At 56.1% G+C, this 23,435-nt stretch overlaps 2 protein-coding genes across 2 annotated transcripts; one reads left to right on the top strand and one right to left on the bottom strand.

Annotated features, from left to right (window-relative positions):
* The first annotated feature begins 9,372 nt into the window (after positions 1-9,372).
* RASL10A (RAS like family 10 member A) lies at positions 9,373-11,489 on the top strand. The gene is made up of 3 exons (XM_054593970.1): positions 9,373-9,591; positions 10,633-10,757; positions 11,070-11,489. Exons 1-3 carry the CDS (start codon positions 9,373-9,375, stop codon positions 11,335-11,337), a joined length of 612 nt encoding a protein of 203 aa, XP_054449945.1. The 3' UTR covers positions 11,338-11,489.
* Positions 11,490-11,870: 381 nt separating this feature from the next.
* Positions 11,871-17,343, bottom strand: GAS2L1 (growth arrest specific 2 like 1). The gene is made up of 6 exons (XM_054594315.1): positions 17,222-17,343; positions 15,699-16,365; positions 14,261-14,368; positions 14,049-14,145; positions 13,793-13,964; positions 11,871-13,212 (listed from the first exon to the last, which is right to left on the bottom strand). The coding sequence occupies exons 2-6, from the start codon at positions 16,341-16,343 to the stop codon at positions 12,168-12,170; spliced, it is 2,067 nt and encodes a 688-aa protein (XP_054450290.1). The 5' UTR covers positions 16,344-16,365; positions 17,222-17,343; the 3' UTR covers positions 11,871-12,167.
* Between the last annotated feature and the right edge of the window lie 6,092 nt (positions 17,344-23,435).

The raw sequence follows: 23,435 nt of genomic DNA, 5'->3' as shown, positions 1-23,435 counted from the left end.
GGCGGCCAGTGCCTGGGCAGGGCTGCCCGTGAGTGCCCAGCGCCTTGTTACCGGCAGGCCTCGTGCCTGCTTCTGAGAGGGGGGCAGCCCCAGCCATTCCCTGCACCTTTCCCTCCTTGGACAGGGGGCTCCAATCCCAGCTGCCTGGGGACCAGGCTTTGGCAGGGGCACCTGAAGCTCTACTGACCCACCTCTGACCCGTGGGTATTGCCGTGTTGTCCTGGGGACCAGACCCTTGGTTGCAGAACCCTAGTTCTCATGCCACCTGAAAGTCCCCAGCCTCTGAATCCCCTGCACAGATACACCTGGGGTTCCCCCTAGCTGTGGACTAGGGGAGCAGAGCTTTGAGCCCTTGAGGAGAGAGACTCTCCTGGCCCACCGCGAGACCTGCTGCCTCTGACATGCTGGGGGCCCGGGGCCACCCAGAAGCCCTGAGAGCGCACTGCTGCTTCAGCCACCGAGGGCAGGAGAGCTGAAGTGGAGGATAGCTGTTCCCAGTGGGGTGATGATGGGCGACTTCCGGCCCAGGGCTAAACCACAGCCCCCCGACCCCCGACCCCGGAGCGAAGTGGAAAGCTGATGGATGAGAAAGGCCAGCCTGGTCAGATGGAGCGCCTTGGACAATCCTCGAACATCTTGAGTTTGCCCTCCTAATTCAGGCTGTGGCTGGACCTCGGGCAACTGTGGGCAGGACCTTACCATGATTTTGCCTTCTCTCACCCACTCAACTCCTGGCACGATGGGACCCAGCATTCTTAATATTCTCAGGGAGAAACCGAGGCAGAGAGAGCATGCTCACTCCGGCTCCCCAGGCTTGGGCTTCACCTGTCACTGCTCGGAAGACATGCACCCAGGGCACCCACTGGAGGCCCAGGGCTTTAGGAGAAGTGTTGAGGGGATCTCCAGTCTGTGTCCTTCCGCTTCCTGTCCCTGGCCTCCCACCACGTGCCTCTGCCCCTCTCCTGGCCCTCCCTGGTCCTGACGCGCTCAGGCCTCCCCACTCCCAAGGCCTGACACTTCTCAGGGGGCTGAACATCTTGCAGAAGATTCTCCAGCGTCCTGGGCCTTCTCAGCCACTTGAGCAATTCAACAGCAGCTGGTTATTTCTGGAACGTCCAACATAAACCCAGGGGCCTGATGGGTGCCCCTGTGTGCCAACCACTGTACTAAGGCTTGCAGCTTGACTTCATTGTACATGTTTTTAATCTTTAATCAGTGGTTTGCTGTTTTGGTGATCTTACGGAGTGATTCTGGACCACGGTAGGATGAGCCACACAAAGGATGGAGGTGTCTCTCCCACCCTTCCCTAGTTGTTTCTTAAATTTTTTATTTATAGATTTGAGAGAGAGAGGAAGAGAGAAAGAAATATTGATTTGTTGTTCCATGTATTTATGTATATTCATTGGCTGGTTCTGATGCGCGCCCTGACTGGGGATGAACCTGCAGCCTTGGCGTGTGGGGGTGACGCTCTAATGAACTGAGCTACCTGGCCAGGCCCACCCTTCCCTACTTCTTAGTTTCCCTCCTTGGAGGCAAACCTTGTTGCTAGATTTTGGTTTCCTTCCAGGAATAGTTTGTACCCGTATGTAAGCAAACGCCCAGAGATATTTACTAAACAAGCGGCAGCACACTCGAGGCACTGCCAGCACTTCGCTTTTCTTACCTGTTGGTACAGACAGGCCCACTTCAGCATTCCTTGTGCGGATGGACCGCCAGCAGCCGGTGCCGGCTAGTGGGCATTCGGGCTGTTTCCACCCTCTGCCAGTCCATGCAACGGCACAGTGAATATCTTTCTACACCTGTCCTTGTTCAAGGGTGCAAATGTAGCTGTAGGGTCCATCCCCAGCGTTGCTGGACCAGAGGACGTATTTTACATTTTATATTTTAGTCCTTGTTTTGAAAGGGTAATGCATTCACACTGTTTGAAACCCAAAAGGACAGAAGTGAAAATTTGTTCTCTTTGCTCTCCCCAAAGGAACCATCGTTACCTCCTAATGAGACTCAATGATGCCTAATATTTTTTTCTTTTTATATGTAAACGGTAGCATGGAATACACCCCGTTCTCCACCTTGTGTCTTGGAGACTTTCCATTATCAGTTCATTGTGGAGAGAGTCCTCATGGCTTTTTATAACAGCTGTACGGTTTTCCAGTGAATGGAGGTACCATCCTGAACCAGTACCTCCGAGGAGTCCATTGAGTGGTGTCTACAGTGTGGTTGGTACAAGTTATGCTGCAAAGAATATTCGCTTTCATACATCAGTAAGTTCCTGAGACGGAAATTCCTGGGGCAAAGGTAGGCTCGTTCGTTATCTTGATTGCCACTGCTGAAAGTTCTCCAACTGACGTTCCCCCACCCCCCGGCCGGGACTGAGCTGTCTTCTCCCCTGCGCCCTCACAGGGTCAACGCATTGACGTGTGCCAAACGGACGGGTGAAAAATTGTATCTTACTGTGTTTTCAGCATGTCTCTGTTCATGTGCTTTTGAGCCATTTGTATATCCTTTTCCTCCAGCTGTCTTGATATTTTTGCCCATTTTTCTTTATGGTTATTGGTCCTTTTCTTCCTGCTCTGTCATTATTTCTCCCCATTTTGTTACTGCTTTTTACTTTTCCTTGCTGAAATTGATTTTTATGTAGTCTTCTTTTAATCTCTTTTTTCTAGTACTTGCCTGATCTTAGCGTTTGCATTTTGGTCCTAGTCCATCTGGGCTTTATGTTAAAGACAGGTAGGGATCCGACTTCCTTTTCCCAGATGGTTACCCAGTTGTCTGCACACCATTTACTGAATAATTCATCTTCTCCCCACAGACTTGAAATGTCACTTTATCATATACTAAATATATATGAGTGCTTTTGTGGATTCTGCTCTGTACCAGAGAATTTGCCTATTCATGAGCCACTGTGCTTTTTAAAAATGCATTGCATCTTTATATCTTCATAATTTATGGTCTCCTCTTATTTGCCTTCTTTGATCCATTTGAACTTTAAAACTAGTTTGTCTTTTTTTTTTAAAGAACTGATGGTACTACTTTTTATTTGGATTACATCAAATGTTTATTTAATGTGAAAAATGTTTATTTTTTTATTTGGATTCAAATATTAACTGATGGAGAATTGACACGATAATAATATTAACTTTATATCCAGAATCAAATGTAGATGCCTTTCCATTGGTTCCTGCTTGTTTTGATGTCGCTTTGTAATATTTTGAGTTTTCTTCATTGAAATTTCTTATATGCATATTTATTCTTTTTAAATTTTTTTATTAAAGTATAGTTGGCATACAACATTAGTTTCAAGTGTATAACCCAGTGATTCAGCATTTATACACCTTATGATGCGATCATCACACTTATTCTAGTAACCATCTGTCACTGTGCAAAGTTATCACAGTGTCATTGACAATGCTGGTTTATTCTTGCATAGATCCAACTGTTGTCTTTTTATCATTTTTTAAATTTTTCAATTACAGTTGACATAATTATATATGTTTCATGTGTACTCTTCAGTGATTAGACATTACATAGCTTATTAAGTAATCATTCCAATAAATCTCGCACCCCCCTGACACCATACACAGCTGTTGCAGTGATATTCACTGCATTCCCTATGCTGTATTAACATCCCCGTGACTATTCTGTACCTACCAACTTGTACTTCTTAATCCCTTCGCCTTTTCACCCTATCTCTCCAATCTGCCCCCCCCCGCCATCTTGGAAACATCAAAATGTTCTAGTATCTTGTGAGTCTATTTCTGTTCTGCTTTTTTGTTTATTTTTTAGATTCAATTGATAGATATGTATTTATTGTCATTTTATTGTTCATATTTTTAATCTTTTTTTTTCTTCTTACAGAAGACCGTTTAACATTATATAATACTGGTTTGGTGGCGATGAACTCCTTTAGCTTTTTCTTGTCTGGGAAGCTCTTTATCTGTCCTTTGATTCTAAATGATAGCTTCCCTGGGTAGAGTTTTCTATTTTTTGCTTATTTTTATAAATCGGCTCTTTTTCATTCTTTTCCATATATAATATATTTGTGCTCTAAATATATATTTATAAATATATAAAATATAAACATAGGAATAATATATATTTAGAATATAAAATAACACAAATTATATAATACATAGTTTTTCTCTTCTACATTGGTTTGAGAGAGAAACATCGATTTGTTTTCGATGAATGCACTTATTTATGCATTCATTGGTTGCTTCTCGTACATGCCCTGACGAGGGGTCACACCCACAGCCTTTGCATATCAGGACGATGCTCTAACTGAGCTACCTAGCCAGGGCCTGTGATAGATAATTTTTCAACAAAACTACAGACTTTCTTTGGATTTCACTAGTTTTCCCACTCACGTCCTCATGCTGTTCCTGGAGCCCACATTCCATGTGGTTGTCATGTTTCCTGCGTCTCCTCTGCTCTGTGACAGTTTCCCTGACTTTCTTTGTTTTTCATGACCTTAGTAATTTCGAGGAGTGCCGGTCAGGTATCTTGTAGACTATCCCTCAGTTGAGTTTGTCTAATGTTTTTCTCAGGGTGAGACTGGAGGTTTTAAGAAGACCAGCCCTGGCTGGTGTGGCTCAGTGGACTGAGTGCCGGCCTGCGAACCAAAGGGTTGCTGGTTTGATTCCCAGTCAGGACACAGGCCTGGGTTTGCTGGCTGGGTCCCCAGTTGGCGGCGTGTGAGAGGCAATCGATTGCTCTCTCTCTCACACATTGATGTTCCTCTCCCTCTCTTTCTCCCTCCCTTCCCCTCTCTCTAAAAATAAATAAAATCTTTAAAGAGAACAAGACCAAAGGGGTGCCCTTCTCATCACATCACCTCAGGGTACATGCCATCAACCTGACTTACCACGGTCACATTAGCCTGTATCACTTGGCTGAGGTGGTGCTTACAGCTTCTTCTGCTGTGAAGGTACTTTCTCCCCGTCTGTGCTGTTCTTTGGAAGCAAGTCACTAAGTGCAGCCTACACTCGGGAAGGAGCGCGGGGGCAGGGAGTAGCTGCATAAATTATTTGGAATTCTTTTGTAAGGAAGGTTTGTTTCTTCTCCCACACTTATTTATGAAATGATTTATATTAGGTTGGAGTTATATTTATTTCATAATTTTGGTTTAAGCCAAAACCACGTTATTTTTATTTCTTAAATTGTTTCAGCTTTGGCCATTGGGAGCTCTTTCAGGTAGATTCCATGTCCCTTTGACATGCCATCATCCTTGTGTTTCTTTTGCAACTTCCTTACTTTCTGGTGCTACAAGATGCTCCCGGCTCGTCTTGTCTTGTCGTGACCCCAACCCTGGAATCAGCCATTTTCCCCCAAGGAGTCTGGTTCATTTATTAGCAAGTGGCATAAGAAACCAAGATCTGGGTGCTGGGTGTCCTTGTCTCCCCTGGGGTGGCACTTCTAGCCCTCTCAGCTGGCGTCTTTGGAAATGTCTGGGTGCACACTCACCCAAGTATACAGACAAGCCCCTCCAGTCTGTTTTTGGACTAGTAATTATTTGCATGTAAAAATGAAATTGTTGCCCTGGCTGGTGTGGCTCAGGGGACTGAGTGCAGCCTGTGACCTGAAGGGTCGCCTCTTTGATTCCCAGTCAGGGCACATGCCTGGGTGGCAGGCCAGGTCCCCGGTTTGGGGGTGTATGAGAGATCCATGTATCTCTCACACATCAATGTTTCTCTCCCTCCCTTCCCCTCTCTCTAAAAATAAATAAATAAAATCTTTTTTTAAAAAAAGGAATTGTTTTATTTGTACAAATTTTGTCCCCCCCCAGCCTTACTAAATTGTTTTTCTCTTTGTATCATCTCATTTCATTCCACAACAACTCTATGAAGTTAAGACCATTCTTATCACTTTAAAGAGAAGGAATCTGAGGCTGAGAGAGTTCAAGTAACTCGCACAGATGACTCAGCTGAGGAAGAGTTTTCAAACTCGGGAGGTCTCACCTCAGAGGCCCGGAAGCCCTGTCTGTGTGGCCTCCTTGTGTCCTGATGGCTCTAAGACCCTGCTGGCCTTCAGGAGGCTGACCAGCTACACTCAATGGGCAGCGGCATTATGATGGTGACCAAGGGCCCACTGGAGGCATGGAGCTGTAATTCATGGTCAGAATAGACCATGATTAATGGTCAGTGAGTGGCCCAGATGGTAGGGCCAGAGGAGTCCAGAGCAAATGCCCTTGGAAGCTGGATGCAATTGTGGAGGGGGGGCGCTGGCATGAGGCCAGCTAGGAAGAAGCTGTGTGGCAAAGGCTGGGATGTGGGGTGTTGGGCACCCAGCTGGCTGGCTTTGGGTGGCTGTCAGCCATGAACTGGGGGATGCAAAATTCCCCACCCAGTCCTGCCCCTGGCTACATGCTGTCAGCCTCCTCCCAGCCCACCTCAGTTTCTGTGGCTAATCTTCTGGGGCTCAGCTTAGATGTGCCACCAGGCCCTTCCTGAACCCCTACCCTTGGCCAGGCTGGTGCATCCCCTGGGTCCCATCAGCACCCCCAGGCCTGAACCAGCCCAGTGCTGGTTCCATCTGTCTGTGCCTGGCTGTACGTCAGTCTCCCTCAGAAGCCACGGAGGGCAGGCCTGGTACCCAGTGCCAGGTCCCTAGTGCTGAAGGAGCACGTGCACAGATGCTTGGGGGTGCTCCCCGGAGCACTGCAAGGGAGGAGTGAGCGGGGCCCCGGAGTGGTGCTGCAGCCAACAGTGGCCCCGCCGCCTCCCCTTAGGGAAGGAGGGAGGGCATCGCTGAGACAAAATCTGAAGTTTACATCCCAGGCAGACAGGCAGCCCAAGGTCTCTGGCTTGTTAGTCCTTGGCAAGCCTGGCAACGGCTGCTCACTCTTGTCACAGCTTAGCTCAGCCCCCACGGGGAGAGGATCTTCCTCAAAGCCCCTCCCCACAGGGCCACAGATGAACTGCTCCTGAAGCCCCTCTAGCCCTGGGCCCAGAGGAAGCTGGGCTTCTCAGAGAGTCAGGCTGGATGGCCCAAGGCGCTGGGTTCCAGGGTCTGTGCTGCCACTCTCCTTCTGGACAATGTTGAGCCAATCATTGTGCCCCGCGGAGCCTCCATGAGTGCACAGCCATGGGTCAGGGCTTCACGTACCGCAGGTCCTTCAGACACCACAACTGCCGCTAGTGATGCTGACGGAAGCTTCCTGGGAACGTGTCACCCCTGCAGAGTCTATAGGACATGGGAACTTGAGGACATTTCCTGTTCAGAGTGTGCTCCATCATTCCAAAACCATGCACTGAGACACGATGCTGGGACCTAGAGATGCTGCCCACCCCCAGCCCCGCTGACTGGTCCTGAAGAAGCCCTGCTCTAGAACGCACTCTGTTGGGAAGGGAAGCTGGCTCCCAGGGGCGGGCAGGAGCGAGAGAGAGGGTAGTCCAGGCAGGCAAGGGGTCCCGCTGAGGGCCTTAAGGGAGTCCAGCCTGATGTCAGCCCCACACCCTGCTGAGCGTTGAGAGAGAAGGGAGGTTAGTTTATTTACTCCCTGCCTTGTTCCCCAAAGGAAATGAGGTGGCTCACAACACCCAGCCCGAAAAGTTATAGAATGAGAGGGGAATTGGGTGAAGGGAAAAATCATGGCAAGAAAGAAAGATGAAGCCAGGAGTCCCCTCACTAGGCCTGAAGACCTGGAACAACTGCCAGAGGTAGTCACAAATCTGACTTTGAGCTCCCTAGTGGCTGAGGAGAAAAGTGAAAACAGATCCAACGTGGGAGGACATAAACACACCCAATGCTCTGGAAAAACGCCCTCTGGTTGCCTTTATCTGCACCCTAGAGGATGCACCCCTCCCCACTTAGGGTTTGGCTTCTGGTCCTTCCTCTGCTTGCTGCAAGCTGAGATGTGCATGTTGGTGTTCTTACAGTTCTTAGATCCCATGTGTTCTAGAACATTCTCTCCTAAAATAGGACTTTTTCCCCCCTTTCTTTTTAAAATCCATCTCAGCATCCTGGCAAGCTGTAAGGGAACCCTTTGGCCAGTGCAGAAACAGAAAAGTGTGCATGTCACCCAGTACCTGGGCACGGGGTCAGAGATGTGGGCACCCCCTCTGCAGGGAGGAGGCAGGCAGAGGAGAGGTGAGCTGGGCAAACCCAGACTTCCCAAGCCTGATGGGAAAGGAACTCATCACCACTCCAGGGACGGGGGATTTGGGCTTTGAGGGAGCTACAGGTGGAGACTCAGGCAGAAAATTTAGCCTTAGCAGTGACAGAGGAGGTGCCAACGAATTTCTAAATCTTTCAGCCTTGTTTGGATAGGGGTTTGCAGCTGAGCTGCTGCATGACCTGGTGTGTGCGGGACTCAGCCCCCTCTGTCCTGCCCCCCTTGATGATTGCCATTTGACATATTGTTCAGTGCCGACCATTTACTCCTGTGGGCAGAGGGAGGTGGGAGGGCTCCTCAGAGGAGACCGCATGGCTGCTAGCCAGGGGTCACCCACTGCCCCTCTACTTTGGAGATCACTCTTAAATAAACGGAGGTACCAGGCTGAGGCTGTAGATTCAGGGATCACTTACTTAACAGCTTAGTACAGGGCCCAGCCCCAAAGCATGTTCTCAAGAAATGATGTCCGCTTTTGATGGATGCGGAGCAGGGAGCCAGCGCAGTGCGGACACTCGCGCAAGGTCACACAGCTGGGGCCGGATCCGACCCCGGGCGGCCTGAGTCCAGCGGGCCGGGGTTTGTCTGGAACCAGCTTGGGGAGCGGTGTATGGTGGAGCGGACGCGGGCGTGGGCGGGAAGGGTTTCTATTTTGGATCGGGAGAGGGGAGCGTGGTGTGCGGAGGGGCTGTGTCCCTCCCCGGGCTCCTGCGTCCCAGTCACCTTCCCGCGACCCTTCCCGGGAGGAGCGTCCCGAGCGAGTAGGGGGAGGTGGGAGGGGCGGCGGGCGGTTACCTCATCGGCTCGCTCGCGCCGCCGGCTGGGGCGGCGACTCCGGGCGCCCGAGAGAGAGAAGGACGAAAGGATCGAGGCGCCGAAAGCCAGCACCGGCCCCCGAGCCCCGCTCCACTGCAGGACCCTCGCGGCGAGGAGGTCGGATCTCAGTGCCACGCGCTGCCGGCGGCGCCTCCAGTCGCGCTGCGGGGCGGGGGCCGTGTCTGTGTGCGGCGCGTCGGGTCTGTTCTCTCCGAGCTTCGGCACCCGCCGGAGCTGCTCGTGCGCCCGTCGTCGGCCTGCTCGGTTGTCTGTCTGCCCTCCCGCCGCCAGCTCCGTCCTCTGGCCTGGTCTCTCCCGGCCCAGGCTGCTCCAGGGGGCGATGAGGAGTGTGGTGGGACCGGGGCGCGCCGGGCCGGGAGCGCGGGGCGCACGGAGCGGCGCCGGCCCATGAGGATTCCCAACGCAGGGCGCGGCAGCGCGCGCCGGCCATGGGGGGCAGCCTGCGGGTGGCCGTACTGGGAGCCCCGGGCGTGGGCAAGACGGCCATCATCCGTCAGTTCCTGTTCGGTGACTACCCCGAGCGCCACCAGCCAACGGACGGGCCGCGCCTCTACCGGCCCGCGGTGCTGCTCGACGGCGCCGTCTACGACCTGAGCATCCGCGACGGTGATGGCGCTGGACCCGGTCAGAGCCCCAGGGGTCTAGAGGTAGCGGCTCGAGGGGCAAAGAGGGGTGTGACAGTGTGCGTGTATGGGGGGGTGATGCCCACCAGTGTGTCCGCGTGGGTAGCCCCAGGGTCCCCAACTGTGTCCACGGATTGAAGGATGAATGTTTGTCCTGGTGTTTGTGTGTCTCACCCCTTCTTGCTGGCCTTGAAGGTCCCAAGCCCAAGCCCAAGGCCCGTGCGATTTTGCAAAGTGGGTTTTTTCTTGCCTAAGTGCCTCTGTATGTGCCTGCCTACGCGCTGGGGCCTGGATGAGTGCGTGGTGGAGCGTAGTTGTGCCTCCCCCAGGGGTGAGTCTTGTGTATTGGGGCCTTGAACAGAGCCGCATTGGGAGAGTTGGGGTCAGACACAGGGGTATACTCTCTTGGCGGGGGTAGGGGTGTCAATCTCTGCTCCCTCATTTCTGTGACCTGGAGCAGAGACTGGTGCAGTAACTCGTATGAAGTCCAGGACAGACTTAGAATCCTTGGAGTGGGGTACCTTGGAGAGGGGCAGAGGCAGGAGCAGGCAGGATTAAGCAGGGTTTCCAGGAGGAGTGCCATTTGGGCTGAAGCTGTAAGAATGAGTGAAGTTTTGATTAAAAGCAGTGGCAAAAGCATTCCAGGTGGAAATAAAAGCACGTGTTTAGGCCTAGAGGCCTGAACCTTTGCAGCTGCCCACAATAGGCCCCGGGCTTTGGGATTAGTTTTAGGGGCAGCAGTAACCCGCGAGAGCATGCAGGGCAGGGAGGGGCCTGAGTTGGAGGCTAGAAAGAGAAGGAAGAAGCTAGAGGGTAGGCGGAGGAGACCTAGAGTGAAGTAGGGCTGGTGGCTGACCAACTTCAGGGATGGTTTGGAAGATTTTACCCTGGTGGCCATGAGGACGGTCGGACCCAGGGAACTTGGGGCACAGGGCTCACAGAGGAGGATGGGGACCACTGAGGTCTGAGGATGGACTGTGGGTTTAGCGTTAATTCGGCCGCAGAAGGTCAGGGCGCAGGAGAGTGGGGAAAGGGCTCTGGAAAACCCCAGCCTCCTGCCCCCAGGAGTGGCCAGACCCTAAGGACTGGAGCTTGCAGGACACGGACGCCTTTGTGCTCGTCTATGACATCTGCAGCCCGGACAGCTTCGACTATGTGAAGGCGCTGCGGCAGCGAATTGCAGAGACCAGGTGAGGAGGAGGATGCGGCTGGATGGGGACGGGGGTGGGGGCAGTGGTTTGAGGAGAAGGGCAGCTTTTGCCAAGTTGGCCAGGCCTTTGTCCAAAGGGAGTGGGTGGGGTTTTTCGCCGTCGTGGGCCTGGTGTCAGGCTTGCTGGGCCGGGCCTTTGTCTGTGGGAAGGTCTTTGGCCCACGCTGGTCTGATGTTTGCTGGGGGGTGTCTGGCCGCAGGAGAGAATGCTCCTGAGTGTATAACCCCGTTGGGGGAATTATCCAGCGCGGGGTCCCCGGCACTGTGGCCCTCATTCCCATCTGGCCCCCAGGCCGGCAGGCGCACCTGAGGCACCCATCCTCGTGGTAGGCAACAAGCGGGACCGGCAACGGCAGCGCTTTGGGCCTCGGCGCGCGCTGGCTGCCCTGGTCCGCAGGGGCTGGCGCTGCGGCTACCTCGAGTGCTCAGCTAAGTACAATTGGCACGTCCTGCGTCTCTTCCGCGAGTTGCTACGCTGCGCTCTGGTGCGCGCGCGGCCTGCGCACCCAGCCCTGCGCCTGCAGGGGGCGTTGCATCCGGCACGCTGCAGCCTCATGTGACCAAATTGGACTACAACCCTAACAGGGAAGCGGGGCATTTTGACTGGAACAACCAGAGACCTGGACTAGACCAGTTTGCCCAACTTCTTTCGGACTGGACAGTCTCCTACCTGATTGGATGAGGAAAGCTCCCATCCAGTCTCCTGGGCGACGACATTCCTCTCTGAATTTCATTGGACCCAGCCAGCCTTCAATCTTCAATCCCCATCGGAACAAAATGTTTTTCTGGGATATCGAGTCACGATCTCATTGGGTGGAAGGGATCTGACTATGAATCTGATTGGCAGCTCTCAGACTGCTCCTGGAGCCTCATTGGACAAAAGCTGAAGTCATGTATCTCAGGAGATAATAAAGGGGGAAAAAATTCAAGCGCACCTGGCATTTCTGGGATGGACAGGGTAGTCTTAAGCCTAGAGACGAGCTGCCAGACTTTGCTCCCAACAGCTCACTCCAGAATCCCAACATATGAGGGCCCCCAAAAGGGTGTGATGGCCCCACGGATGGATCCCCAAGAAGCAGACACAAGTAGCTGGAACAAAACTTTACTGTCAGGCTCTGCAGGGCCACAGGACCTCAGGACGGGTCCTCACTGAGCTGGCCCAGCCTCCTCTAAGGCATTCAATAATATTAGTAATTAAATAGCAATGCTGATCCCCCAATCGGAATGTACAACAGAGGTCCCATTGTGCCATGTGGTCCTAAGGGGTCTGGTCCCATGAGGTCTGGTACCCAAGAGGCGCAGGGTAGGGGGTGTTCCCTGATGCAGAGGGGTTAAGGCCACAAAGGAAGAGGAGGCGGAAGGGGGCCTGGGGGGCAGCTGGGCTGGTCCATCACATCCAGGAATCTGGCTCAGCCCTTGGGCTGACCGAGTGCAAGGCATGCCAGGCCCCAGGCACCGTGGGTGCAGATGGGCGGCGGGGGCCCCTGGGTGTGGGGATTCGTGAGGGTTTTCGGTCTGGCTGTGTGTCTATCCGGCCCCGCGCCCAGGTCCTCGGGGGCTCAGGCCCAGCCAGGTGGCTCCCAGATGTATCTGGTAGCCCCCCCACAGCAAGGCAGGGGCTACCTTCATCGGAAGAGCTGGAAAGGGCTGGACCTCGGCATCCAGGCAGCCCATTGGCCAACCGGCCAGAGTCCCCCGGTTGGCCACATTTGCCACCCAGGATGCTGAGGGATGAAGAGGAGGAGCTGGTGGAACAGTAGGCTGAGTCAGGAGCTGGAGGGTCTGGGGCCCGAGCCAGGTCAGGGGCTGGTCCAGTGGGGATTCCACCAGCAGCAGCCTCAAGGGCTCGGGCGTTGGCCAGGAACTCCTCTTCCAGGCGCCTGAACAACTGCTGTTCATGCTGTGGATCAAGCTGCAGGGGGGTGCGGAAGACACTGGCCGGAGTGGTGCCCAGCTCTGGACTGGGGCTGGAGACCCGGGGAGGCCGGGGGGCCGCGGGGCTGCAGGCACGGGGAGTGTGGGGGCTGCTCCTACCGGAGCCCCCGCCGCCCCTACCCCGTGGCACCCACGAGTGCTGCCCATCTCGGTCCCTACGCACAAGCAGCACAGCATGCTCCTCGCGGTTCTGGCTCCGGGCCCTTCGGGCAGGGCTAGGGGTTGACAGCTGGGTTCTCCTGCCTCCTGGGGCCTCCCGCGGCCGCCCCCGATCTAGCTGATCTAGCTGGTCTCGGGACTGGCTGCGAGGGGCAGAGGGTCGTCTCGGGGAGGCTGGGGTGCCTGTGGTCAGCCGCCGGCCAGGCCGCTCCCTCCGGGGGCCAGTGCTTGAGTCATCACTTCGGGCACCAAGTGGGCCGCTCTGGGCTGAGGAGGCTGAAGAGTCGCTGTCCCCAGAGTAGCGTCGGGAGCGGGGATGGGGGGGCAGCTGATCCCGGGCTCTGGGGCAGGGGAGCAAAAAGAGAGAGATGGGGCATCGTGGAAAGAGGATCGACATGCAGAAAGGGTAGGGAGAGGAAGAAGCAGATTTGTGGTTGGTGGGGGTGGAGAAGACACCTGTGGTGCTGTGGGGGGTTTTGGTGGGGGTTGTCAAGGGCTCAGGTCTGTCCTGGGGACTTCCAGGGAGAAGTGAGACTCTGCAGCAGCTTCCCACAGCCAGGGTCCCTACCCCCACACCTACCCCAAGGCAGCGGAAGAAGCAAGGCCTCTGGGGCCCTAAGCTCCCCTCCCCAGCCCTTCTGTTTCCTGGGCAGGCCAGAGGGAAGCAGGGTTGGACTGGCTACCACCCAGCCCCAGGGCCCGCCCCAGCTGTGTTGTTAGTTTGGTTGGGTTGCCATGGAGATGGGAAGCTAGGTCTGCCCCCACCCACAGGAACTATTCCCAGGGTGTGTGAGTCACTATGGAGTGCAGGCTTCTTCATCCAGGCCAGGGCAGACGCCCCCACCTCCACCCCCGTGACCCCCAACCCCCGTGATCCCCCACCCCCGAAACCCCTCACCCATGTGCTCTCCTGCCTCTCACCTGAGTGAGGTTTCGGGCCCCTCCTTTGAGCTTCGTAAGCTACTAGGTGTCACCTCTGGCCGGGAGCCTCGCCGCTCACCCCCTGGGGATGGGCTACCTGCTCGGGGGCTGGGAGTGGGTGACCCCCTCTGGGGGGAGAAGGTTCGGGTCCTTGGCTGGGGGGGGCGGTGGGCTGTGGGGAGAAGACAGGTGGCGTGTGAGAGGTGGGGCCACAGAGAAGAGCCCCCTCCCGCCTGCCCCTGCCTAGGGCACTAACCTGTGGAGGAGCAGCGGCACGGGTCATGCTTGTCCAGGTAGTGCTCCAGGGTGTCCCAGCCGCCACCCACTCGAACCATTACGTGGCTCCTCAGCACCTGTGGGAACCCGGCGAGGGCAGGTCACAGCCTGTCCCGTGGGCTTGGCAGCCTGTCCTGTGGGCTTGGCAGCCACCCCATGGGCTGCCTCCCGCAGACAGCCCCCCACTCTTACCCGTACAAAGATAAGCAGGCTGGAGTCTCCCACGCGGTACTTCCCCTCCGAGACCTTGATCATGGGGAATTGGTCTGGGCAGGTGCAGCAGCCCAGGATCTCCCTCACCTGAGACCAGAGAGGAAAGGCTGGAGGTCAGAGGTCAAGTCCCTCCTTCTGAAGCCTGACGTCAGCCACTCTGGTGTCAGGAAGAAGGAAGTCCTTCCGGGGAATGGGGGCCTGGACTGTGTTGCCCCAGACTTGGTACAGCTTCTATACTTGACCTTTCACCAGTTCTCCTTCCCCTACAACTATGGCGGGGGTCAAGGAGAGAACCACATGGTAGGGTTGTACTCAGGTCAGGATCTGGGACCCCAGCGAGGCACATTCCCGAAGCCCCTGAGCCTGGGGCAACACTAGAGCCATTCTCTCCCGCTTCACCTGCTTCACAGATGTGAAGGCTGAGGCCCAGAGGGAGCCCAGGTCCTGGGAGGAGGCAGGGCCCAGGAGCTCTCAGCCCACTGAGGCAGGGGCCACAGATACACCAACCTGCACACGCAAGCCACCTGCCTGGCAAGCATATATCAGCCCACGTGTCCCTTCATGCCCAGAGCTGCCAGGCTGGCTATGTGGGCGGCCCCGCCTCCCTCTCCGACCACAGCGGAGCTGGAGGAAATGAGCAGGTGGAGCCTCGGGTGACCCTGGGCTGGGACGGGTGGGGGCGGGGTGGCAGCCTCTGCCCACGCCATCCGGCTGTCCCCCTCCAGGACTGGCACATCATAGCCCTAACCCCTTGATAAGAAGGAAACTCTGGGCCTGGCTGCGGGGGTGTCAGGGACACGCAGGTCTCGGGAGGAGAAGGAGGAGGAGGAGGGAGTTGGGGGCATGGCCTGGCACCTCCTGTGCTTGGGGCAGAACTAACTCCATAGCTCCCAGTGGCAACAGTAGCTCTGGGCTTGGCTTCCCAGTAAATGATGTGCGCAGGGCCCTGGGAGCTCCCCTGGGCACCACTGAGTACCTACTGTGTGCCAGGCACCGTGCCCAGGGCCAAGCATCACAGGCACCCTCTTAACCTCAAGCACCATGGATGAAACTGTCTAGCCCTCGAATAAGGGCGCATAGGAGGGGCTCTGATCATGTGGCCCCCGGATGAAGGCATACACAGCGCTAAGCTGGTGCTTGCTTCGCACACAAGGGAAGGGGGCCAGTCATGCAATGAGCTCACATTTTATCCCAAGCCAGCTGGGCCATGTGACCTCACCCAACATCTCTCGCCCTCTGCAGGCCTGCTTATCTCCTTGGGGCCAGGTATACACTTGGTGCTCAACATATGCACCCTTTCCACAGGGCAGGCTATCCTGGAAAGGGGTTCAGGGACTAGTTGTGGGCACTGGCTCTGCTGCCTGGTTCCTGGTGAAAAGCGCAGGGTTAAGAGCACAGCAGGGACCACTGAACTCACCAGTTCGTCAAGGTTGCGGAGGTCCATTGGTGTCATGCGGGGCCCACGTGTGGGAACCCCTGGGGCGGCAGCAGCAGCTTCGGAGGTGTCCCCCTCAGCAGTGGGGGCATTGGGGGCACTGGGGGCCAAGGGCGCCGCACGCAGCTCCTGCTCAATCTCCTGTTCAAACTGCACGAGGCGAGGGGCAAGCAAGCCAAGGCGGGCCCCGCGCCGAGCCACCTCCAGCAGGCAGAGCACCACGCTCTTCTCGTTCTTCCGCAGCACCAAGTCCTCAGTCTCAAACATGAGCACTTCGGGCACACCCAGCTCCGTTCGGCACCAGCCGATGAAGGTGGCCACGTTGTCTCGGGCCATGAAGGAGCCGGGCGCCACGCTGTGAGCCTGGAAAGCCACACCTCGAGCTGGGCGGGCAGCAGCCAAAGCACGGGCAGCCTCAGTGACAGCGTTGGCATGTTGGCACAGAGTGGTGCCTGTGGCCAGCCCCATCAGGAAGCCATCACCACCACCGGGCAGACCCAGGTCGTACAAGGCGTTGAGCCACTCGGCCAGGTCCTCCTTCATGGCCTCCACATAGGCCTCACTGGAGCGGAATGGCCTCACACTCTTGGCTGCCGAGCTTGCAATGCCTGCCACCGGGTCCGCCATGCCCAGGCCAGCCGCCGAGTCACTGTGGGCAGGGACGCAGATGGGGACTGCAGTGAGGATCCAGCAAGCACTCAGTACAGGCTAAGCCACAGACCACCTGTCCCCTCCTGTCATTTCAGGCCAAATGCCTGGGTTGGCCCCCGGCTGTGAGAAATTTCTCTGCACCTCGGTTTCCTCGTCAGTGAAATGGGCACAATAATATTATTACCTTCCTCTTCGGATCTAATGGGATGATTTTTATAAATGACTTAGTGTCCATAAGTGTTTGCTGTATGGCTATTTTGGGGGGGGGGGCGCGCCAGCTTGGGGGAACAACCCAGGTCCCAACTCAGGCAGGGGTTAGCGCCATAGTTCAGAGATGCTGTGGACCACATCTCCTCCTGGAAGGTCCGGGGTCCTCCCTCAGCACCCTCCCTATGGACTGTGTCATTATAACAATGACAGAGCAGCCACCGTAACCGAACCACAGGGACACGCAGGGACATTGGCCAGGGCTACGATACTTATCTCCATTTTACAGATAAGGAAACTGAGGCTCAAAGGGGTTAAAGCACTCCATCAAGGTCGCAGACCTGTGGGTGGTGGAGCCTGGGCCAAGCAGATCCCAAGCGTGATTAGGCAGCGGTGATCAGACAGCCGTGGTTAGGCAGCCGCTGGCCGGCCAGGCCCCGCCTCCGAGGAGCCTCCCTAGCGCCCGGGCTGGTGTGTGCTGGGACTCCGACTGGTCTCCTCCAGCCGATCTGCCCTTCAGGACTTCGGCCCAGAGAGGGTGCGGGGCTGCCCAAGGTCACACAGCCCGGGGAACTGAGGCTGCCGCTGCCCGTTCCCCAACAGTGCGTACCCGCTAGGCAGGGGTTGCTAGGGGTCCCCGCGCTCACCTGACTCATCCCGCGGCCTCGGGGAGCATCGCCCCGGCAGGGGCCGGAGCTGGGCCGGACGGCCGCCGCCCGAGCCACAGCGATCCGGTCCCCCGCCACTGCGGCCGCTGCGCCTGTCTCCGCCCCGCCTCCCTGGAATTCGGATCCGGCCTGGAGGGGGCGGGTGGGGCCGCGCTCTTAAAGGGGCCGTGCAGTTCCCGTCCTGGCGGGGCGGGCTCGGGGAGGAGCTGGAGTCGCCTGACTGGGGGCCGGGCCAGAAACCCGGTCTGTGACAGAGGGCCTGGTCCTCCTGTGGCGGGCAGAGGCGGGACCAGGGCCCCCAAGCGACCCTACCACCCTAGATGTGCCATCCTCACCCAGGCTAGTCCCCACAGTCCTTTCCACCCTCTTTGATCTCCTCAGGAGGGGTTTGGCTGCTTCCAATCACACCCCTCCCAGTCCACTGGCCTCCCTGGAGAAGGCCATAGGGCCTGTTCCCAAGATGAACTCCGGAAGCGATAGAGGCTGGGGGCTGCAGAGTCACCTCCGGCGAGAATGGGCCTCCCTAGGTCAGATAAACGAGGCCACCCCAGCCATCCGGGGTTTAGAGCTTCCTATTCGCAGTGCCAGCCTCGGGGAGTGAGAGGACGGCCCCGCTGTGCCCACTCAGGGTCCTGTTCCACAATGAATGTTTATTGTTAACGCTGAGGTTAGGGCAGCCTATTCCTTCGATGGGGACACTGAGGCTCAGAGGGTAGGTGAGGGGTTAGGGCTTGCGGGTCTGACCCTGTGACCCCTGCCCTGCACGCAGGGAAGAGGCCAGTCCTGACCACTTCGACTGCTTCAGGCTGCCTGGGTCAGGCAGAACATTCAGGGGACAGGCGGGTACAAGGCATCAGCCTGGTCAGCCTGGCTCAGGAGGGTTAACCCCCGCTGGGTTTTTTTCTAACTGCAGAGGAGGGACCTGGCTGGGATCAGCGGGAAATCCTGCCCCCTGCTGCTGCTGGCTGGGCGGGGACCGCGGGCAGCAGCCTTGCGGGGCGGGGGTGGGGGCGCGCTGCCAACAATAGCCAAGGACTGAGAGCTTTAATAAAGCTCCTACCGCGTGCCAGACCTGCTCTGTGCCCTCGGCCTGAAGTCACCTCTATGAGGGACACTTTTATGTCCAGACTAGGGGCTCAGTCAGGAGAGCAGCTGGAGCTGGGGTTTGGACATGACTGTTAGGGATCATTCTAGGACCAGGGCATCTGCTGAGAACGACCATGTGCCAGACTTCCTGGTGCCGGCTGCGTACATGCTCCATCTCATCAAGGCCCCGTGAACTTAAAAAAAAGTGGGCTTTCACCCCGCCCCCGCCCTTGATACCTAGGTGGTGCAGGTCCCAGTCTCCCCTCTCCTCCAGCCCCCTTCCCCCCAAGAGTGAGAAAGGCCCATAACTAGTGATAGTAACGGCTGACACTTAGGAGGCACCTCTTGTGTGCTCTCTTGGCACTGGAAGCCAAGAGCAAAAAGCAGGGAACAAAACGGAGCCAGTTCTCAGGGCTTGGAGGCCGGCCCCGGGGGGGGGGGGGGGGGCGGAGGGGAGGGGTTGGGGGAAGGGAGAGGTGGAGCCAGAGGACTGGGAGCAGGACTCCAGAGAGTGGATTAGGGGGTGGGATGGGCCTGCAACTCCCGATCAATAAAGGAGGTGAGGAAGGGAGCTTTGTGGATATCGGGGCAGGGGGCTTTCCAGGAAGAGGGGGCAGATGGTGCAAAGATCCTGAGGTGGACGTGTACCTGGTGTATTCAAGAAGAAGTTGAAGAAGCCTGTGTTACCGTGAGAAACATTCAAACCTGTAGAGAATATTTGATGCGTTTATTTGAGCCAAACTTAACAAAAGTTGCCAGGAAGCAAAATCTCAAGGGACTGAGACACGCTCCAGGGAATGGCCGTTTTACACCTTCCTTTATACATTGCAACCGAAGGACATGAGGGGGTTACGCGAAATCCGCTGGTGATAGACTAGGGGGACAGGAGAAAGCAAAGCAGGGATTGCTGGGACAGCATCAAAAGTAAAATGGAGAGACACATGCTCCTTTCACAACGGCGGGTGTGCCATAGTTAACAAGGACCGTTCACAGCACCCAGAGGTGGCGTGCAGGAGCACAAGGTAACACTGAGGGGCTCTGGTGGGAGATTGTGCCCTGAGGGGTCTGAAAAAAGGAAGTTATTTTGACATTACAAGATAACAACAGACAGGCTCAGTTAAAGTAAAGATCGACCTTTGTTAGGGAAAGATACCGGCCTCTGGCCGGAAAGATTGGAGGCAGATCAGGCAGCGTTGGAGAGATTGAGAGCAGGGGAGGCGTGTGACCTGATTTTCGTCTCAACAGGTTCCTGTGGCTGCTGTGGTGGGCAGGGCAGGGCCCGATTGTGGCTGTATTTTGAGGAAAGCGCTGAAAGAATGTGCTGGTGGATTGGGTATGAATGTGAGGACAGAGTCAAGAGCATCTTCCAGGTGTGGGGCTGCCGATAGGAGAGGAAGAGAGGACTGCTGGGGGTGGGGCAGGGGACACAGGTTCCCCGGGGCAAGATCAGGGTGTGGATACTAAGGAACTTAATCTTCCAAATAATCTTATGAGGTATGATGTTGTTACATGTTCTCATTTATGATGTAAGGAAACTGAGGCCCTGAGGGGGCAAGAGGTGTGTGTGGTCAGCAGGTGGGCAGGAATCTGACTCCTGCTTTTAGTTAGTTACCCACTGCACTGTGGGCTCGGGACATAGGAGATGTCACGTGAACCCAGGCCCTGCTATTATTGGTCAGTCGGTGAGGTGGCTAAGCTCCATCTGTAAAATGGAATGACAGAAGTAGTTACGTCATAGGCTGTGAAAAATAATATATTTACTCGGCTTAGTGCAGCCAAGACATAGGTTCACTACTCCTCTGAGGAGGAGGGGACAAAGTGCGGACTTGCTCCTCCACATCTCCAGTCCCCTGAGTTGAGGCCTGAGATCACAGAGGCCGACTCCAGACAATAGACTTCAACATGCCTACCCCAGGACATGTGGCAGGTGTGGTGCTGACTGGCGTGGCCAGACCCCTGGCCCGGGCCATGGAGTTCTTGACTTCAACTCCTTCTGTTTTATGACCTGACTTGTTCCTCGCAGGACTGAGGGAAGCCACAGAAACTGCTGGAAGGATGAGAAGTTTAGGTGAAGGTTGTCCAGAGCCAGTCCCCACCTTGGTGTACAGTGTGCTGTGGTCCCAATGCAGGTTTGGCCTGGTGCTTGGCCAGTAGGCAGACCCCTGAACTTCTTGCCCCTACTGCTGGCTGCCACGGGACGCAGCTGGCGGCCAGGCGATGGCCATGCAACGTTTAAGCGAAGCCCCCACCGGCAGGCCCCAGGCCCTGTGCTGTGCGGCCGGGGCGCTGGGCAGCCCTGGTGCTGGTGGGGTCTGCTTGAAGCTCTCCCAGCGAGGCAGAACCCAGCACATGTGAGTAGGGGGCTTCAGGCTGCTCTGTCCAGATGTGGGTCTAGCTATGGTGGCTGCTTCTGCCTTGGCTGTGGGACGAATGACCCCAAGCTCCCCACAGCCCCTTCTTGTGCCCTCCCTGAGAAAGAAGCAAAACCAGGAAGCCCTGGAGGACCTGCTTTCCAACCTGCCTCCATCACAGTCTGCTCACTGCGCACCCCATACCCAGCAGCTCCATGGAGAGCGGGGTAAGCGTGGGGCAGCTGGAGAGCCAGCTGGTGACCTGGTGTCCTGGGCTCCTTGTGTCTGGGGGCTTGGTTCCCAGGTGCCTCAGCCACTGGCCCTGGCCGCTTGTCTGTCCTTGGCCCACAGCCACTGTAGCCCTGGGACCCCAAGTTCCTTTCTAGGGAGCAGGTAAGCCACTCCCTGCAGTCCTTTGTTCATATGGTCCTTTGTTCATATGCGGGGCATAGATTAGTCATTAGTTGCCCCATTGACTCCGTAACCTTTGCCCAGGACCTCTGGGTATGGCTTAGTGGGACCATGAGGCTGTGCTGGAAATTTTTATTCCACATGTGACTGACCAGGAGCTGAGCGTTTGGAGCGGAGTGTGGAAACTGGGCAAGCCTTTTCCTCTGGCTTCTCCCTCCCACCTGGTCCTGCCGATTCCCCTCCATCTTCCTCCCCAGACACCGGCCAGCTTTGTACAGTCCTGAGACGCTGTTCGCTGGAGGGCTGCCTGAGGGCACCTGAGGTGGGGAGGTCCAGACATTCCTATTGGCTGAGCCTTGGCCTAAACACCGTCCCCCCCGCCCCGTCACCCCCTCCCCCGCCCCGTCACCCCCCCCCCCGCGCCTAGGCACCTAGGATGGAAACACCCCCTCGCAGGGCCATTTAACCCCTCTCTAAGAGGGGACGTGAGGCTACTCCTGGGACAGCCTTGAGCTCCAGGCAGAAGGCAATGACTGTCACAGGCAATGGACGTCTGCACAGAGCCTTCAGTAAGGGTGGCTTGCCGTCTCAGCACTGGCTGCAGGCCAGGAGGTGGCGGACCCATACCCATGGCTGCCAGAGCGCCCTGCCTCTCAGAACAAGAAGGCTGTGTGGGGGAGGCAAGAGGCTGGGAGAGCAGGCCCTGGAGGGAGGCTGCCCTCAGCTCTCTTTGGCTCTTGGAAGGCAAGCCCCCATTCCTCCTGAGAAACGGGAACCATGGACTTCCCATCTCAAGGGCTATTAGGAATTAAACGTGCTGAGGCAGTGCTTGCGTGGTGCAGGGGTTAAGTCTGGGCCTGAGGGTGTGCACCTTGGCTCTGACACTTTTTAACACCAGCCGGCCGGCTGAGGCTGCGGTGGGAGTGTCCTTGGCTTCTTGGAGTAACAGCACTGCCCTCGTGGCTGAACCGCAGTGGGCAAGGCAGGGCAGGGCAGCTGTCACAGGAGATCTCAATAGGACCTGTGGGTCACGTGTGGCAGGGGTGGTGGGAGCCCCCAGAAGTTTTCAATGATCGCGATGACTTAGTGTCAAGAAGTCAGTCTGGCCTCTATGGGAGAGGGAAGCAGGGCACCCATCAAGGTGTGTGGCCTGGACTGTGCGGTGGAAGGCGAGGGTCACGGCCACTGTACTGTTTTGAAGAGGGCATGATAGGTCAGGAGGGGTCTGGGGTGGGCACATGAGAACAGGGAATCAGAGATGCGGAGGTTCCAGGCAAGGGGGCTAGTGCTTCTTTGCTGAGATGGGTGGAGGAAGGAGCGAGGCAGGCTCCAGCCCTGCTTTAAGCCCAGCAAACACGTGGGGGCTGGCACTTGGGAGAAGGGTGCACCGTCCGTATAGACGGTGGGAGGTCAGTCAGGCAGTGAGGGGGTGAGGAGGGCCCGCACCCTGTACGTTTGGAGGTCAAGAAGAGAGGAGGCAGCAAAGCAATGGGTGAACTGAGACGGAACAATCGTTGATTTTGCAACGTGGAGGTTGTTGGTGACTTTTGAGAGCTGCCGTTTCAGTACAGGCGAGACTGACTGGAAGTGGGTTCTGGACAGGGAACAGAAGAGCCGTTTCACAGCTGGAGAGGGGTAATGAAGGCTTAGAGGAGGGTTTTCCAAAGGTGGGAGAGCAACACATACCAGGGCAATGACCTGCTTAACTGCGAAACTGCAGATGTCTGTCCAATGTGTATGTCCAGGAGGGCCAGTCAAGTGCAGAGGACTGTCTGTCCACCTCCGCACAGGTGAGCAGTGCAAACTCCGTGACCAGCAGTGCAAAGCCCACTCCCAACTGGGGCAGGGGATGGAAGGGAAGGTCACAATCTCTCCTTGAACCTTTAGACATGAGTTTGTCTTTTTTGACTGGGAGCATGTTAAGGCCTGTTGGTTTCTTAACATCTGTCTGGTGGTAGCCTTAATTACAAACTTGAAAAACCTCTTTTCCCAGGTAGGCATGTCAGGGCCTCAATCTTCAAATGACTGAAGTTACACATGCACAGGCAGGTAAGTCATCTTCTGGCCTGGACTTGAGTCCAAAAAGAGACAAGACAGATCAAAAAGGCGACCATGTGAAGGGTCTGGGGCTCTTCTCATCTTCTGCCCAATTTCAGAAACAAGCTCATTGGAAAAAGCCTTGACGTTCGTGCGCAAGGCAACTAGGGACCAGATCTTAAAAATGGCCTCTATTTTAGTATTAGACTGTTGACCAAATTTTAAAACTTCAACTCTGTAACATGAAGGGAAGTGCCAGTTATCACTGAACAAGAATAAAAATGACTCTCCTCTTCAAACTGGTGCCT

Source organism: Pteronotus mesoamericanus, unplaced genomic scaffold, assembly GCF_021234165.1.
Source record: "Pteronotus mesoamericanus isolate MK-2021 breed Mesoamerican mustached bat unplaced genomic scaffold, CSHL_Meso_final scaffold_507, whole genome shotgun sequence".
In the NCBI taxonomy this organism is placed as follows: domain Eukaryota; kingdom Metazoa; phylum Chordata; class Mammalia; order Chiroptera; family Mormoopidae; genus Pteronotus; species Pteronotus mesoamericanus.
The sequence above is the reverse complement of the archived record's forward strand: the minus strand, read 5'-3'. Positions and strand labels throughout refer to the sequence as shown.

Excerpts from the sequence above, each read along its gene's own strand:
- RASL10A (XM_054593970.1), top strand. The coding sequence starts at position 9,373 with ATGGGGGGCAGCCTGCGGGTGGCCGTACTGGGAGCCCCGGGCGTGGGC. Across the intron at positions 9,592-10,632 it reads AGAGCCCCAGGGGTCTAGAG|GAGTGGCCAGACCCTAAGGA; the intron begins GTAGCGGCTCGA and ends TCCTGCCCCCAG. Across the intron at positions 10,758-11,069 it reads CAGCGAATTGCAGAGACCAG|GCCGGCAGGCGCACCTGAGG; the intron begins GTGAGGAGGAGG and ends TCTGGCCCCCAG.
- GAS2L1 (XM_054594315.1), bottom strand. The coding sequence starts at position 16,343 with ATGGCGGACCCGGTGGCAGGCATTGCAAGCTCGGCAGCCAAGAGTGTG. Across the intron at positions 14,146-14,260 it reads GCCTGCTTATCTTTGTACGG|GTGCTGAGGAGCCACGTAAT; the intron begins GTAAGAGTGGGG and ends GGGTTCCCACAG. Across the intron at positions 13,213-13,792 it reads GGGCCCGAAACCTCACTCAG|AGCCCGGGATCAGCTGCCCC; the intron begins GTGAGAGGCAGG and ends CCCCTGCCCCAG.